The 17235-nt window shown below is 54.3% G+C and overlaps 1 protein-coding gene across 5 annotated transcripts in view; it reads right to left on the minus strand.

Annotated features, from left to right (window-relative positions):
* GRM7 (glutamate metabotropic receptor 7) overlaps positions 1-15047 on the minus strand; it is a 226820-nt gene extending 211773 nt beyond the window's left edge. For 4 of the 5 annotated variants that reach the window (XM_017827089.1, XM_017827084.1, XM_017827085.1 and 1 more), the window contains exon 1: positions 14538-15047. In XM_017827089.1, the coding sequence (XP_017682578.1) occupies positions 14538-15047 (510 nt within the window). The remainder of the gene's footprint in view (positions 1-14537) is intronic. The other variant, XM_017827088.1, reaches the window with a different exon arrangement.
* Positions 15048-17235: the final 2188 nt, after the last annotated feature.

Genomic DNA, 17235 nt, shown 5'->3' on the forward strand with positions numbered 1-17235 from the left:
CTGGCTGAGCTCCCAGCCCTCCATCCCCAGCACAGCTCGAGCCCATTAGGACCAATTCCCATCTCTCTCAGTGCTCTCACCTGCAAGGCCATTTGCTCCCTGGCTTCTATTTTAAAATTGCTGCAGCTTATCAAGGTATTTTGCCCTGCAGTGACAGACTGTCACTCACTGAACATGCCCCTTCCCTGGGATGAGTGTCCCAGGTAATTCCCAAAGCACAGACACTTCCCTTCCAGGCTCTGCAGGGCAGGAGGGGGGTTTGCAGTGCAGTCATGGGTCCTGCATCACAGAATCATGGAAGGAGTTGAAAAGGACCTTAAAGCCCATCCAGTGCCACCCCTGCCATGGGCAGGGACACCTCCCACCAGCCCAGGTTGCTCCAAGCCCCGTCCAACCTGGCCTTGGACACTTCCAGGGATGGGGCAGCCACAGCTGCTCTGGGCAACCTGTGCCAGGGCCTCCCCACCCTCCCATGGAACAATTCCTTCCCAATATCCCATCTATCCCTGCCCTCTGGCAGTTTGAAGCCACTCCCAGAGGTAACACCACACAAAACAGTGCTCCAGCCCAAGCTCCATCTCACCTCTCAGCAACCCACAGCCCCACCCAGGAACTTTCAGAACTCCAGGAATAATGGAAAGCACAAATCTGAGAGGTAGAGCTGCACAAACCTCAGTGCAATTTTATTTCATTAAATAACTGGCATTTTTTCATTTGTCTTCATGGAGCCCATTAAAACCAAAAAATCTCAGTCAACAAATATGACAAGAAGATTCATGAGCAGTACAAACAGTTCAATTGAGAAGGATCGTTTTCCCCCAGCTGTGTTTAAACTGCACCTCGTTATTGTTGTTATTTTTGTGCTGTATTTATTATAATTTGAGTGAAAAGGTTTAACATGAGCTACAGGAACAGCGGGGGAGACAAACAACAGTTTGTTTGCTCTGCTACCTCAATGACACCTTTATAATGGCACAAGAACAAGTCTTCAGTTCATGAACCCAACAGCATCTTCTCTACATTCACCTGGGTCATTAAGGTCAACTTTCAGACCAGTTTTCCAAACTGCTCAGGAGGGGGAGTGAGGAACAGCAGAGGGAGAGAATCAGGGAATCACAGAATGGTTTGGGTTGGAAGGGACCTCAAAGCCCATCCAGTGCCACCCCTGCCATGGGCAGGGACAACTTCCATCAGCCCAGGTTGCTCCAAGCCCTGTCCAGCCTGGCCTTGGACACTCCCAGGGATGGGGCAGCCACAGCTTCTCTGGGAAGAGGGAGAAACACACATTCAATTCTTGAAAATTCAATGTGAAAAAGTAGCAAAAAAAGCAAACCAAAGCAATAAGTATCAATAAACAACTACCTAAAAATCCATACAATAATTTGCTGCAGAGGTGCCACAAATCAGTGGGTTTGCCCCAAGGAACAGTTGATATTTTCAATAAACTGCCACAACTTTTTCCTGGTTCAGAGCAGGGATGTGACCCCTCAGCTCCTCCTGCAGCGTGTCCCTGCTGACACACAGCCTGCCCTGCCTGGGCTCAGAGGAGCCCCAGACCCACCCCAAAAGTTGGACTTTATGACCTGGAGGACTTTCCCAACCTGAATAATTCCATGATGCAGTGTTCCAAGGCAGGCTGCAGTGCAGGACCCCCTCCAGCTCTGCACAGGCTGTTTTCCCTGGGGCTGAGCCAGGTTTGGAGCCGGGACCAACTCCTGGTCCTGATCCTCAGGAAAGGGTCGTGGTGTCACAGGGGCACACTTGGGAACAACCAGGGCTGTGTGTCCACACCCTCATTGACCACAAGCACAGCCCCTGGTGCACAGCTCAGGGGCAGTTATTGCTCCACAGGCAGATGGATTCTCAGAGCACCACCAGCCTGGCTGGTCTCAGGCAGGACATTTTATAGATGAGTTATCAGCCTCATTCCTCAGTGCCTTTGTGCTCAGTTAGTTCATTCTCTTCTGAAATGTAAGGAGATTTTTCCCGAGAAAATAAGCACAGGACTGGGAGGCTTTTTTTAATAACAATTTGATTTTCTAGCAAAATACATTTATCACAGGTGGGAAAAAATGTATTTGTGATTTCTTTCATTTCTTCACGGATTTAATGCTCTTCACAGTTTACCATGTCACCAAAACACTCCTGAAGAAGGAAAGCTGCTTTGCCATGGACTCCAGCAGCTCTGCTCTGCAGCCCTGTCTCACATGGAGAGGAGTTGGGACCTCCAGGTGTCACACACAGATGGACTCCTGTAGCTGCCCTGGGCATCCTCCCCAGAGCCAGAATGTCACTGCTCCACTGCCACAGAGCAAGACATCTCTCCACTTCCACACTCCCATTAGCTAAACAAGTGCAAACAAGCTGTCACTCCCTCAGGGCTGGTGCCACCATGGTCACTGCAGGCAGACGGAAAATTAAGATTTTTGTGTCAACTTCCAGAAGCCCAAAAAGTACAAAATCACTTCATCCAGGGACCAACATTCTGCTAGAGGAGATGTTCCCAAGCACTGGAACAGACATCAGACTCCCAGTTCACAGTGTCCCAGCATCCCTGAGGTTGGAAAAGCCCTCCCAACCCATGGATCCCCCCTGTGCCCCATCCCCACCTTGTCCCCCAGCCCAGACAACTGAGTGCCATGGCCAGGCCTTCCTTGGGCACCTCCAGGGCTGGGCACTCCAAACCTCCCTGGGCAGCCCCTGCCAATTGTCCATTCCAGTTGTCCCAGACTTGCTGGAGAATCAGAGCATCAAATCAGCTTTTCCCAGTTTGGAAAATCCTTCACTGTAGCCGTGGTAGACACACCTTGAGAAGGTAATCTCCTTTTTGTATTGCCAGTCATAGAATGGTTTGGGTCAGAAAGGACCTTAAAGATCATCTGGATACTCTGAGATTTTCTGTCCTGCTGTCAGATAGAAAAACCACAAACCCACAAAAAGTCATTTAATTAATTTCTATTGTCAATATAATTTCTGTGCATTCAAGTCCTACCACAAAATTACCTGCTTTAAAAATCACTAAACCATCTCTATTAGTGCTGGATTTTATTTCTATAAAAATAACAACTTCCAGCTAAATTTGAGTTGACAGTTCGCCTTTAACTTTTTATTTATTCCTGCCATTTTTTTATTAGATTGGATTTGGCCTCAATCCTGCCCATTAGGAGTCTGTCTTGATGGGATCAACATGGGAAACAACTCTGGGCACCAAGTCTTGTCTCTGCTGGTGGTGCTGCTGTCTGGGCTCTTGTGAGCTGTCATTAAATCCCAGTATTACATTTCAGCAGCCATCAGATTAACCTGCACCTTACAGTTCCATAGCCAAGCTGTGCACAGCAAGCAGAGGTGCTTATAAATCAGGGAATGCATGGCTGTCCCAGGGGAACAGGCCACATCCCTGGGGAAAAGGGACTGTGCTGTGAGACCTGTGGTTGGTCTGGTGAAGCTTCCTTTGGCAATGAACTTCCAGCACTAACTCAGCTGGGTTTCTCTCAAGGCAGCTAAAAACAAATTTGCACATCAAAAGTTCAGGCTGATGACAAAAATGATTTGTAAATTCATTTAAAAAGTCAATTGGTGCCATTTTGATGCCAAGCCACAAGCATGGGGTGCACAGAGGGCTCCCAGTGCCCCCCAACACTCACACCCACCGTGGCACACCCGGCCCCTCTGCACCTCCCCGGGCATCTCAGCTGAGACATCACTCCAAGGAGCTCGTGGGTTGTTGTTGGTGGAAAGAGGCTCAAATCCTCCACTCTCAGAGAGGAAAAACTCCCTCTGTCCTGCTCTCCCTGGCACGTGGAACACGCTGAACCTCCTGGCCACAATCCTGCAGGGTGCAGGTCCCTCCTGTGTCCCCAGGTCTGCACAGAGCAACTGCACCCAGCTTGTTCTGTGTGCAAAAATACCCTGCAGGGAATTATGGGGCTGAATTTAATGACATTGAAACAAACCTCCATTCTGATGAGTGCATAATTACTGTTATTAAAATATTTATGGAATGAGAAATGTATTAGGAAACCTTTGGTGTGTGAGCCTGCAGGATGCTTTGCTCTATACAAACCCTGAAATGGCTGGAGAGAAACCAAACTTGCAAGGCCCCAAACTTGGGCTTTTCCACCTGAGACAATGCAGGGACACAGGTCCCTCAGGATCCTGAACCCTCTGTCCTTGTCATCAAAGACAGTGAATAGAGAGAATCAAGATTATATTATTTCTAAATTTGGACAAATTTTGGTTCTTTCAACAAGGGCTGCCGTGGAACCAAACATCTTCTGGGGTTTTTATTGGGTTGGTTTTGAACACAGGTAGTCCAGGCTGGAAACACGTTATTGGGATGGACAGAATTTAAAATAAACACTGGTACCAGCCCAGAGCATTGGAAATCTGGGGTGACACCTTGAGTCTGACTCAGGCAGAGCTGGAGTCCCACAGGTCCCACCTCAGTGCATGTTCACCTTGGGGATAAATCTCTCCCACTAAAGTGTTCAAAACCTCTACTTTTTGGTTCTATCTTCCAGTATCAAAGAGAGCGCAAAAGCCTTGTTTCAGTTCATCCCAACTGCATCTTGTGTTGCACTCAAGCCTCAAAACCTGCTGTGAAAATACAGCCAAAACAAAGCAGGAACATTTCCAGCAAAGAGGATAAAAGCTGAGTATTAAGAGGGAAAAAATAGTCTTTCTTGAAGGCTGTGGAATATTCCTCAGAAAAGTTTATAAAAGAACTGAGGCACCTGCTGGAACCAGCCTGGCTGCACAGATCCCATCTATTGGGAAGGAATCCTTCCCTGGGAGGGTGGGGAGGCCCTGGCACAGGTTGCCCAGAGAAGCTGTGGCTGCCCCATCCCTGGAAGTGTCCAAGGCCAGGTTGGACGGGGCTTGGAGCAACCTGGGCTGGTGGAAGGTGTCCCTGGCCATGGCAGGGGGTGGCACTGGATGGGCTTTAAGGTCCCTTCCAACCCAAACCATCCTGTGATTCCACGGAAGGAGCTGGCACAGGAGCTGCACCAACCACCCCTGACCCCACAGATGGGAGGGGAGCAGCTGAGGGGGCCAGAGTGGGGATTGAGGGGATGGTACCAGGACAAAAGATGCCTGAAACTGTCCAAGGGCATCAGCCAGATCCCTGTCCAGCTTCTGCCTCCCACCAACCTCAGCCACTGCTGCACCATCCAAAGAAAATGCTGGAAAACTGTGCTAAGTCAAGTGAGTGTTTCCATCCTCTCTTATCTTTACATTCACAGTCCTGTTTATGTATGGACACTTCCAGGGAAAGTTGGGATTAGGGCCTTTGTGCAGGATAGGAATAAATGGCTGCTACAAAAGCACATGCACGAATAAACATTCACTCTCACACTGCATTCCTGTCACCGAAATTTGGGTTATGGACAATAAGGATGGTTTGTCCAGCTCACCCTGGAGAGCCCCTAGAACCATGCTATTATCAATATTCCCAGAGACCAGGGGTGTTAAAGCCTCCCTGGAGGCTGCAGCACAGCCAGTGGCAGTGCTTGCCCATCCTGGGGGTTTGTGTTGCCCCATGGCCCTGGCTGTGGTCCCTGGGGCAGTGCTGGGCTGTTTGTCACCTGCTGCTGCAGCCACAGCAATGTGACATCCCCAGTGGAGGGAGAGAGCTGGGATTGTCCCAACCCACCTGAGGAGAACCTGGACCTGAGTCCTTTCTCAGGACAGCTCCAGCTGAGGGGTCTGGCTGTGTCAGCAGTTGTTTTACCCGTGAGTGCAAAGCCCAGAGAGCTGTAAAACCGTGAGACAAGGTCTGAGGGAGATCAGCCCTGGCAGGGAGTGCTGGGATGACACCGAGCCAGGCCCAGATTAGCCAGCTTTTGAACTGGAAGCAGCAAAGCAGCTCCAGCAAGGATTGCCCCGGGCTGCAGCAAGGGCCCAGTGCCAGTTCCTGGGCTGTCCCCTCCCTGGGACTCCGTGTCCCTGCCTGGCACTGCCCTGGGCTGCGCTCACACCACTCCACACGGCTGCAGTGACCTCCTCACCCTGACCTCTGCTCTCCCTTTGGTCCCTGAGCACCTCCAGGCACAGACCAAGGTGGCAGGAGCTGCCATGAAGGGAGGAGCCCCCACAGCCCTGCTGTCCACCCCCTGTGCCCATGCCAGGGTCCAGAGCTCCTGTTGGGGAATGACCTGAGGCTCTGCTGGTGTGAGCAGAGGGAGAGCTGTTCCCACAGAACATCCTCCTGCCAGCACCTCCCCCTGCACCAGCCACACACCAACCTCTCCACGCTCTTCCCCTGCTCTCCATCACAATTCCTGCCTGTCCACCCTTCACTCATCCCCAGACAGGAGCAGCCCAGCCCAAACACAACCCGGTGCTGGTGCTGCTGAAGGCCTCTGGGGTGGTTCAGTGTTCCTCAACCACAGCTTTTCTCTGTTAATCACATCATTGATCCTTCTGATAGTGCCAGACAGACAGGATGGAAAAGCCAAAGCAGCAGGTGCCAGGGCTGTGGGCAGTGACAGCAGTGGCAGTCCATGGTCACAGAGCTGGGCTCCATCCTCTCCTCACCCACCACGGCTCAACTCCAGTTCCTGCTCTCCCCTTCCAGCCCCATCCCTGGGCAAGACCTTAAAAACCAGGTCATATTTACAGCATGAATATCTACCAAAAATAATATTTCTGTATATCTGTATTTATATAGATATCAAAAAACATCCATAAAAACGACCATGGTCACAGACATTAAGCAGACCCATCATGAGGATGAAATTTTGAGACCTACGAGTGCTTGAACTGTCCCCTCCTCCCCCAGAGCTCAGGCAACGCTTTCCACAAAAAACAGAGCCCTGAATGTGCCCTGAACATGAGAAGATTGTCCCTGCCCCACAGCAGGCAGCACATGGCACTGGGAAGGGGAGGTCTCCAGGCTTCCTCCTCTTCCCGTGCCAATCAGAGGCCGGGCAGTCCAAGTGTTCAAACGATGCCAACGCGCAGAGAAAGGCCATTTACGACCAGGAGCACGTCCCAGGACTTTGGGAACGTGTGCCAAGTTCATTTCAAAGGGCTGGGAAGGGAGGCACTGGCCAGCACCACCCCTGAGCCGAGGCAGAGGAGCAGATCCAGCAGCCCACTCTGCTCACACTGCATGTTAATGGCTCTCAGCATCCCAAATGACACAGCAAAACGTCCCTCACCACACACAGCCTGAGTGCCAGGGCCTGGGGCAGCACTGCTGGAGCCCCTCTGCCAGACAGGGGCACCTTCCCCTGGGGAAGGAACGAGACCCCCGGGAAGGTCCCTGTGGCCACCCCACACACCACAGACGTGCCCGGGGTGCTCTGTCCTGTCCCTGACCCCGGGGCTGCAGGGGCACAGTGCTGGCACAGGGCCCTGCTACCAAACACAGCCCCCATGGCTGGACACCCCCCTCAGCACGGGCTCCATCCCACCCAGCACCCCTGAGCTGCAAAGAACAGGGGTCACAGCAGCCTCTGCAGTGCCACTGCACAGAGGTGGCACCACAGCCCTGTGCTCTGGGGGCACAGGGACACTAAAGAGCTTCCAGAGCACCCCAACACACTCATCACTGCCACTGGAGTCTCTCCTCGTGCTGGAGCAGCCGTGGCAGAGCTGTGCAAGCCCTGCAGGGCTGAGCTCACTCCAGTGACCCTGCAGATGTGCCCTGGGCTGGGCAGGGCACCCCATTTCAGGCCCGGGTTTATCCCCAGCTGCCCTGGTGGTGGCTCAGAACAGCTCCACTGCCTTCAGCACAGGGCTCTGCAGGACCTCGTGAATCATCAGTAACGAGGAGAGCTTGAGGAATCCTTGTTTTCCCTTAGATTTCTCTCTGCCTGGGTACCCACCCCAGCACACTAATGACCTGACTATATTGGATTCCATGCTCTCCAAACAGCCTTAATTACATGCTTCGTATCTCCCAATATTATGATAAAATTCATCATAGTCCAACGTCTGGGACAGTCAGCATTGTCACTCATTGAGATTAATTTGAATATCACTATAAATAGAAATAACAACATCTGATATTATGAAACAGAGTATTGTGTTGGATGGTTTTAATGCCTCCAAGCGAAACTCATTTAATGGAATAAAATACAGAATATAGCACATGTAGTTTTGCAGTATTAGTGTTATGAGATTCAAAACCAGATCAATATTTCTTTCATAAAAATTAATGCCTTGAAAGGATCCCTCCATTTGTCATTCCAGAGAGGTCACCTTATTTCATTTCAAAGAGTAAATTGGGAATTGCACAAGTGAACTTGCTGGATATCTGCTCTGCCTGCACCAGCTGCCTGTTCCTGCCCCTCCTGTTCTGCCCCAGCTCCCAGGGAATCCTCTGCCCATCATCTCTCCCTGTCCCTCTCCATGGACGAGCATCCCTCTCCTGGCAGAGCCACTCTCCTTCCAAATGACTCTTTGCAGTCCCTTCTACCCCAAGAGAGACACTCGAAAACAGATTAAGCACCAAGATTATTGCTAATATTGAATTTTGCCTTGTCAAGAAAATGAATTTTACCTCCAAAACACTGTGTTCCAGAGAAATATATTCACAGCACCTCCAACCTCCCATTAGTATCCCCACATGTGAAGCTCTTGAAGGGAGGGCTTTCCTTTCCTTTTGATTTATACAGGGAAAATCAGATTCCACATCCACTCAAAGCAGCCTAATATTTCAGCCACGACACATCAGCACTGGGTGGCTCAGCACGTTGACATGTATTAGGTGCCTCAGTAACAAGGACAAATATTCAGAGGCTGAGGAAATGAAAGTTTGTTGAGGAACACAAAGGCCCTTTTTTTTGAGAAGAGACAAAGAATTAAAGTTACTGTTTCCTATTTACAGCTTTTTGTTCCATTCTCTACACGAGTAACTGAAGAATGTAGAGTTCTCCTGAAATGTCTTTTATAAAATGAATTATTACTCCACCTCCCAAAGCCACTATTGTCTTATTTAAAGTTAGGAGAGGAAAATGCAATAATCTGGTAATGAGTTCAAAATAAATTAGCAACTAGAGAAAAATATTGCTGAAGTGTGTTAGTTTTCCTCCCAAACACCAGTGACTGCCCAGGTTTGTTGCAGTCAGTTAAACTGGCCATTTCCCACCATCTCCTTAGGTGAAGGTCAGCAGGAGGGGCTCAACACATGCCTTTGGAATGGAAACTCTATCCCCTGGAATGGTCTCATATCCCATATTCCTGCAGAGAACCTAAACTGAGAGGAGAGAGGGAGGAACAACCAGTTTGCAAACATTTTTCTGCGATTTGAAGGAGTTTCTAGAACCTGATGAGCTGAGCAACATGAACTTAATGCACAAACAAACCCTTCCAGAGGGTGTCCTGCAGCCACGGGATCACAGGTTCTGCCCAGCCCTTCTCACACAGCCCCTGTTCCCTGTGCCTGAGCTGCACTCCCAGCAGCAGCAGCTCCAGTGTTTCCATCATTCCCTGGAACCAGCAGCCGAGGCAGAGCTCCATCCCATCCCATCCCATCCCATCCCATCCCGTCCTCACCCCATCCCATCCCATCCCCACTGAACCACAGCTCAGCCAGGACATCCTCCCTCAGAGAGCCTTGGAAAAGGGTGTGCAATTTCCAAGGAAAGAGCAACATCCAGCTCAGAGCTGCATTTCTAAGCTCTATCCCTTTCCAAATAATCCCATTTTTGTGATTACTGTGTCTGGAGCAGAAGGCGGGACTGCAACTGTCATCTCCCTCCTTCAGCAGGAAGGAAAAGCAGCCAACAGCCCCCAGGGAGACCAGGCACGTTCCAATTCACACTCCCAACCTCACTGCACTCCCTTATCCCACTTTTCTAACTAAAAAAATTCCCTGAGTTTTTTAACAGCCCCCTCTGGGCAACAAGAGCCACCCCTGATAAAATCAGAAAGGTATTTAGAGAAGAACAAGCAATTATTGATTGACTCTTTCAAATTACATCCACCAAAGACACAAACCCAAAGCAATAATTTGTTCATTGCTGAAGCTTGTCATGAGAAGCCTGCAGTTGTAAGGGAGCCCAAAAATTAGTTTTATAGTGTTAAAAAAAAAAAAAAGAAAGAAATCAGGATGCTGTTATTCCTCATATTGAATAGTTTAACTCCCAGAAAATATGAAACACTTGGCAATGTTTTTTTCAGCGCAGTTACTGAATTTTCATGGAGTTAAATTTGTAAGGAAAGCCACGACCCTGCAAAAGAACAGTACTTTTCCCAAAGCAAAACCAGCAGCCTAAAGCCATACAGCCTTGAACTCCCTGATGCATTTGGAAACAGCTTTCCAAATTGTTTCTCTGTTATTTTTAAGAGAGATATTTAATTTACAATCACCCTGCTATTTATTGGTGTGCTCTAATAGAGCTGTGTTTTGAAAAAGTCACTGACACCCTTGAGTGTTGGTGCACCGACATCTCCACGCTCCAGCACACACCAGCTTGTCCCTCGTGGTGCATTAATCCGAGGAGCTGCAGCACAGCCAGGCCTGGGGCTGGGCACGCTCCTGGGCTCACAGCCCTGGGGCTGGGTACGCTCCTGGGCACACTCCTGGGCTCACAGCCCTGGGGCTGGGTACACTCCTGGGCACACTCCTGGGCTCACAGCCCTGGGGCTGGGTACACTCCTGGGCACACTCCTGGGCTCACAGCCCTGGGGCTGGGTACACTCCTGGGCACACTCCTGGGCTCACAGCCCTGGGGCTGGGTACACTCCTGGGCACACTCCTGGGCTCACAGCCCTGGGGCTGGGTACACTCCTGGGCACACTCCTGGGCTCACAGCCCTGCTCCCACATTCCTGGCTGAGCAGCCCCTTCCCAGCCGGATGGGGATGGGGTACAGCCCCCAGGAGAAGGGGGGATGCATTCCCAGAGGGCACAGTGTCCCACTGTAACTCCTGTCAGGGCACTGCCACCCTGCTGCTGGAGAGGATGGAGGTCAGTAACAGGGATGGAAAAATAAAGCATCCAAGCAGGGGCACCTCCCAGCTCAACCCCTCCCAGGAGGAGCCATGGCCAGGCTGGAGAGAGCTCATCTGCACTGGCTTCCAGAGGGAGTCAGACACCCAGCCCTGCTCAGCTGGGGGGTCTGACCTGCTCCTGAAGATGTTCTTGGATGTTTTAACTGTAGTAACTCATGGAAGGTCCCACACAGAGTCCTTGGCAATGGCAGATACTGAACCTGGGGGTAAAAGCTTGGCAGTTCCACCTCTCATCTGTTGTCATTTTGGAAGAGGAATCCTCACACATACGGCCTTAGGAGGCATCCTGTCCCCACTGGCAATTTCTGTGCCCACCAGCGTGTCCACACCTCCTGTGTGACTCAGTGGGAGTGGTGACCACTCCTCCTGCTCCGAGTCCCAGCTTGGCTCCACCAGCACAGACAGCTCAGGCAGGCAGGAGAGGGGGGGGTTACAGCTTCCCTTGGCTCCAGCACCAGCTGGGACTCCGTGCCATCCCCACACTCCGGGAGGAAACCCCCCCACAACTATTCCCACCATCTTCAATCCAAGGCACAGTTCAGGGATAAGTGAGGAGAGAGGTGCAGAGACAGGGGGAGGGACTCATCACACAGGAACAAGCCCAGGTCTCATGGAAGCTTCACATCATCTTTTTTTTTTTTTTTAACCAAAGGAAATCTCCTACAAATTCCAACAGTAATTACATGGATGAATTCCAGCCAGAGGACCCTGGCAGAGGAACTGCCTTCCCAGGCTGATCCACCTGTTGGCAGCAGCTGAAGATGCTCCCAACCCTCCGTGGTGGATTGGGAACAGGCAGGGGAGCTGCATGGAGAGATATCAGAACCTCACATGCAGAGAGAAGAATGAGGAGCTTGAACCTTCCCCATCCTGAGGAGAAAGAGCCAGAAGCATCAGGAGCTGGCTGAGGAGCCCCTGCTGTGCCCTGTTTGGTTACACACACACACGGATTTGCTCCCGACATTAAGATAGAGCACAAATATTTCTCTTCCAAGATGCTGACAGAGAAATATAAACACAGGTAAAATTTCTTTGCAGGAGCCTCCACAGATGGAAAGAGTTTTTATCTACCAGATATGAGGGAAAAGCCATTCTGGAAATGAAAATAAGTGTTCAAGAGCCACTCACTCACCCCTCACCCCACTGCCACAGCCAGTAAAATCCATATTGACCCCTGAGAAGCAAACTGGACCCACAGTGACCCCTGAGTGTTGAGCTGCAACACTCAAGAATTTCAGAGAGTATTTCAAAGGCTCACAAGATTTTTGTGTTGACTACTTAGTTTTCTTCCTTCCAGTAGCTTACAGCTTCTCACCCACTGCCACACAATGGCATTTAATTGCTTAACAGGTCCAGTTCTCCTCCAAAAATAGTTCTTTTCTATTTCTCTCTGGCTGGAACATGTTCTGAACCGTGTTTTGAAGGAGGAGAGGACAATAGGGGACAGTTTTACTGCATGAAAGATCTGCTTAAAGGCAGCTGAACCAAGCCGTAAAATATATATTCAGTAAAATCTCTTAGTATGGGCCAGTTCCTGCTTTCTGGATGATTTGGTTGAAAAGCACTTTTGAACAGATGCTTCGTCACAATACATTAAAATATTTAGTTTATACAAGTATCTCAGAAATGCAGAAACCGTCTAAATATCTTATTTTCTGCAAACTCCATTACGTAATGAATCACCACGGATTTTGCAGGTATTGTGGCATTATCCCAAAGGCTCCCGGTGCCCAGGATTTCCTTCTGAACTAGATCTCGGAAGGGAGCGCCCAGGATTTGCTCCGGGATGAGACCCGGTGTGGAACAGCTGGGTAATTCCGCCCTCCTGGCCGGTGGGAGCCTCGAGCAGCTCAGCAGCTGCCGAGCCGGTACTTCAGACAACTTCAGCTCCGCTCATCCCTCCCCGCTCCGCGGCTCCGGCTCACGCAGAACATGAGATCATCTGGTTCGCAGCCCGGGAAGGGTGTTTGCGATGCGAGGAGCGTGGAGCGGGAGGCAGCCCGGGGTGGGAGCGGTGCCAGGCTCCCTCACACGCTCCAGCGGGGCTGCGCCCGCCGAGGCAGCGCCGGGAAGAGGAGACGGGCGCGATGGGGCCGCACGAATTGTCGGGGATTGAGCACAGCGCTGGATCCGCGGCCATACAGCGCGTTTGAACGTGCCCGGAGGGGGAGGCGAGCAGGGAAAAACCAGATCCTCGGTGTTCCTTCAGGGAAACGGGCAGGACGGAGCCCGGCTGGGCAGAGCGAGGGGCAGCGGTGGGAAGGGGCAGCGGTGGGAAGGCGCAGCGCTCCGCTCGCCTCGGCTGCAGCGGCCGGAGCTGGCACGGACAGATGGGAATACGGAGGATCGGCGGCTGCTGACAGCACAGAGGGGATTTGCCGTGAAAACCTCACAAGTTTCCAGCTGGGAAAAGCGGGGGATCTCTCCGCCCGCTGCACAAAAATAAAAATAAACCCCACCACCACCTTCCGCATGCGAAGGCGTAGGACAGGGAGCGAGGAACTCCGCTGCTCACGATGCATCTGGTGGCGCTTCTGTCACTGTCATCGCACCCGCGATCGCTGCCGAGGAGCACCCGGGGCTCGCTGAGGGGGCTCGGCGGCTGCACCGGGGCCCCGGGAGGACGCCCCATCCCGGGGGGACACCCCCATCCCTCCGGGGACCGAATCCCGGCTCAGCCCCGGCCAGATGCCCGCTCCCGGGCTTGGGGCACCGGAGAAGGGGAGGAGGATGGAGCGGGGGGTGACAAGTCTCCGTGCCCCGACACCCACCGAGGTTCAGCCCCGGGGGCGAGAGGGGCACGATCGCAGCACGCTCGGGGGGTGAGAGGGAAGACGGGGGGGAAAACGGGCAGGCGCTGCAGCGCATCTCCCCCGCACACACTCACACGGTTCTCTAATCCTCTGGCTCTGCTCATCCCTCGGCTCCTCCCGGAGCCGCCGGAGCCTCGGCGGGCGCGGAGCGGCGCTCCCGGGCTGCAACCACCCCCAGCCCCGGGTCCCTGCCGGGTCCCCGCTCCGTCCAGACGGGCCCGGGGGGCAGCGGGACCCCGACCCGGGAAGGGGCTGCTGCTGGAGCTGCCCCGCACAGCCCTATCTCGGTCAAGAGCCGCCGGGGAAAGCTCCCTCCGACCCCTTCCAGACCTTCCGCGACCGCTGGGCCGTGAGCGGCCGCGGCCCCAGCTCCTGCCCCGCACCGCCGGGGCTTCCACGCGCGGTGTCCCGGCTGTGTCCCGCTGGGATGCCCTGCGCCCGCATCCCCCCGAGCCACGGCTCTCACTAACGCAAACCCAGCGCAACCATCGCCTTTTCCTCTCCTATTTTTTTTCTCCTTTCCCTCAGGGATCGCTTCGTGCAAATGGGGCGATAAATCCAGAAAGCGCCACGCACCGTGGAGAAGGGAGCCGGGGGAGGATGCTGGAACGGGGAGGGCGGCAGGGAGGGAAGGCAGCTGCTCCGGAGGGAGGCGGATGGAGCACCTGGAGAGGCACGAGGGGAGCGGGGAGCGGCGGCAGAGCCCCCCGCCACGGCCCGGGGCTCCGGCACCCGCCCGGCCCGGCGCCGGCAGCCCTACCTGGAAGAGCCGGAGGATGTTGGCCACCATAATGGACACGGAACTTCCCGACGCCCCGATCACTCCAACTACTTTCTCCGGCTTGACGAAGACGGGCGGCTCGCCGTTCGTGCACCTCACGTCGGAGGTGTCCTTCTGGATGAGCGCCTGCACGAAGGTGAGGGACTGCTCCAGCGCGTAGGTGTCCCGGGAGCAGGTGTCCAGGATGCGGGCGCCCAGCGTGACGTTGGGCAGCAGGTCCGGGTCGCTGTTGATCTGGTCCAGCGCGTAGAGCATCGCCTCCAGCCTGTGGATGCCGTTCTCCTTCTTGATGTCCCCGCAGGGCGAGCTCGGGGGGCCCTTGGCGTGCACGGGGAAGAGGCCGCCCAGGGTGATGTCCCCCTCCAGGCGGATGGAGTGGGGCGCGTACATCTCCTGCCCGCGGGCCGCCTCCCCGAGCAGCAGCTCCAGGAGGCAGCAGGGCAGCTCGAGCAGCGCCAGCAGCCGCAGCAGCCGGCCCGGCCCGACCATGGTGATGCCGCCGCCGCCCCCGGCGCTGCCCCGCGCTCCCGAGGGGCCGGGCCGGGCGGGATGGCCGGGGAGGGCTGCGGGGTTCGGCCGCTCCCGCCCGCCCTGCCCGCCGCGCTCCCGGCTCCCGGCGCTGGGCACCGCGACCGCCGCGGCCGCTTTAAAGCGCCGGGGCCGCCCGCCCCCGGCCCGCCCCGCCCGCCGCCGCTGCGCAGCCACCGCAGCACCGCCCCGACCGGCTGGGAGCGGGCTGGGGTGGGATAGGGGTGCGATAGGGATGGGATAGGGGTGGGATAGGAATGGGATGGGACAGGGTTGGGGATGGGATGGGATAGGGGTGCGATAGGTATGGGATGGGATAAGGGTGGGATAGGGATGGGGATGGGATAGGGATGGGATGGGGATGTGGATGGGATGGAGCCGGGGATGGGGACGGCCCCAGCCCCTCCGCCCGCCCCGCCGGGGGATGGGTGTTTACAGATGTTGCGCGGGGACCCGCCGGCGCTGGGAAGGGGGGTCCGGGGAGACCCCGCTCCCCGCGGCCGGAGTCTGGAGCCGGAGCTGGGAGCGGCTCGGGAGAGCCCGTCAAGGCGCCTCCGCGGGGACACTCGCTCAGCCCCACCGGAGCATCCTCCTCCTCCTCATCCTCCTCGTTCTCCCGGCCGGGATCGCAGCGCCCCCCGCTCGCGGGGCCCGGGCCCGGCCGGGGAGCAGCGGGGGCCGCACCCGCAGAGCCCCGCAGCCCGCCGGGTGCTGGAGCAGCCCGCCAGCACAGCGCTGGCTCTCGTTGCCAAAGCAGCAATCTGGATTCTGACATGGAAACGAGATCCTCCTCCCGCTGAGGTGGGTACCGACGGAGCCCGCGAGGAGGAGGAGGAGGAGTTTGGATGTAACCCCGTACTCCCAGATCTGAAGCGATGCATCCTTCTGTTTTAAGATCTCCAGACCCATTTTTGTTCTGCACACCCAGATCTGGAGGATGCTGCAACATCCTAGTTTATTTTCCTTCACTCAAAACTCCAACACCCAAAGAGACAGCACCTGTTGCCATTCTGTGCTGACCAGCAAATCCACGCCCTGCCGTATTCCCAGTTCAAGAGTAATGGAGAATACATACCACAGACTGGTTTGGATGGAAGGAACCTTAAATATCATCCAGTGCCACCCCCTGCCATGGGCAGGGACACCTTCCACTAGCCCAGGTCGCTCCAAGCCCCATCCAACCTGGCCTTGGAGGCTTCCAGGGATGGGGCAGCCACAGCTTCTCTGGGCACCCTGTGCCAGGGCCTCACCACCCTCACAGGGAGGAATTCCTTCCCAATATCCCATCTATCCCTGCCCTCTGGCATGGGAAAGCCATTCCTCCTTGTCCTGTCCCTCCATCCCTTGTCCCCAGTCCCTCTCCATCTCTCCTGGAGCCCCTTTAGGCCCTGCAAGGGGCTCTCAGGTCTCCCTGGAACCTTCTCTTCTCCAAGTGAGCACCCCCAGCTCTCCTAGCCTGGCTCCAGAGCAGAGGGGCTTCAACCCTCTGATCATCTTGGTGTCTCCTCTGGACTCTCTCCAGCAGCTCCATGTCCCTCCTGTGCTGTTCCCCAGGGCTGGAGCAGCTCTGCAGGGGGGTCTCACCTGAGGGGCAGAGGGGCAGAATCCCCCTTGCCCCGCTACCCACGCTGTGGGGTCAGCCCAGGGCACGGGGGGCTCTGGGCTCTCAGTGCCCAGGGCCAGGGCACGTTGAGCTTCTCATCAACTCAGCTACTCCTCTGAAGTGTCACTCAGAGACAGCTCCAGTGATTGCTTCATTTCCAACACATTATATTTCAGTGAAGTAGAGTAACACAACTGTTACTGCTGTAACAGTAAAAACCATCAGTAAAAACTGATGGTTTTTATCTGTTTTGGCCCAGACAAATTTTATCTCCCCACACTGAAGTGCTGCAGCGTGACCAGTCTGGCAGACACAGCGAGTGGCTTTGCTGCCCAGGTCCTGACAGAGAGGGAGCTGGCCAGGGATTAATGCCACATCTTCCAGTAATTATTAAACCATCTGAACACCTTCAAATCTCTGTGCGTTTTTAATTGTGTCCTTACCATATTTTCCAAGTTTTTCTTCTTTTTTTGTTGGTTCTGTGTCCGCTTGTTTTTGGCAGTAAGGGCTCCAAACTGGTGCTATTCAAATACCACCAGAACCAGA

This window comes from Lepidothrix coronata, unplaced genomic scaffold (genome assembly GCF_001604755.1).
Source record: "Lepidothrix coronata isolate B3197 unplaced genomic scaffold, Lepidothrix_coronata-1.0 Scaffold134, whole genome shotgun sequence".
Taxonomy (NCBI): domain Eukaryota; kingdom Metazoa; phylum Chordata; class Aves; order Passeriformes; family Pipridae; genus Lepidothrix; species Lepidothrix coronata.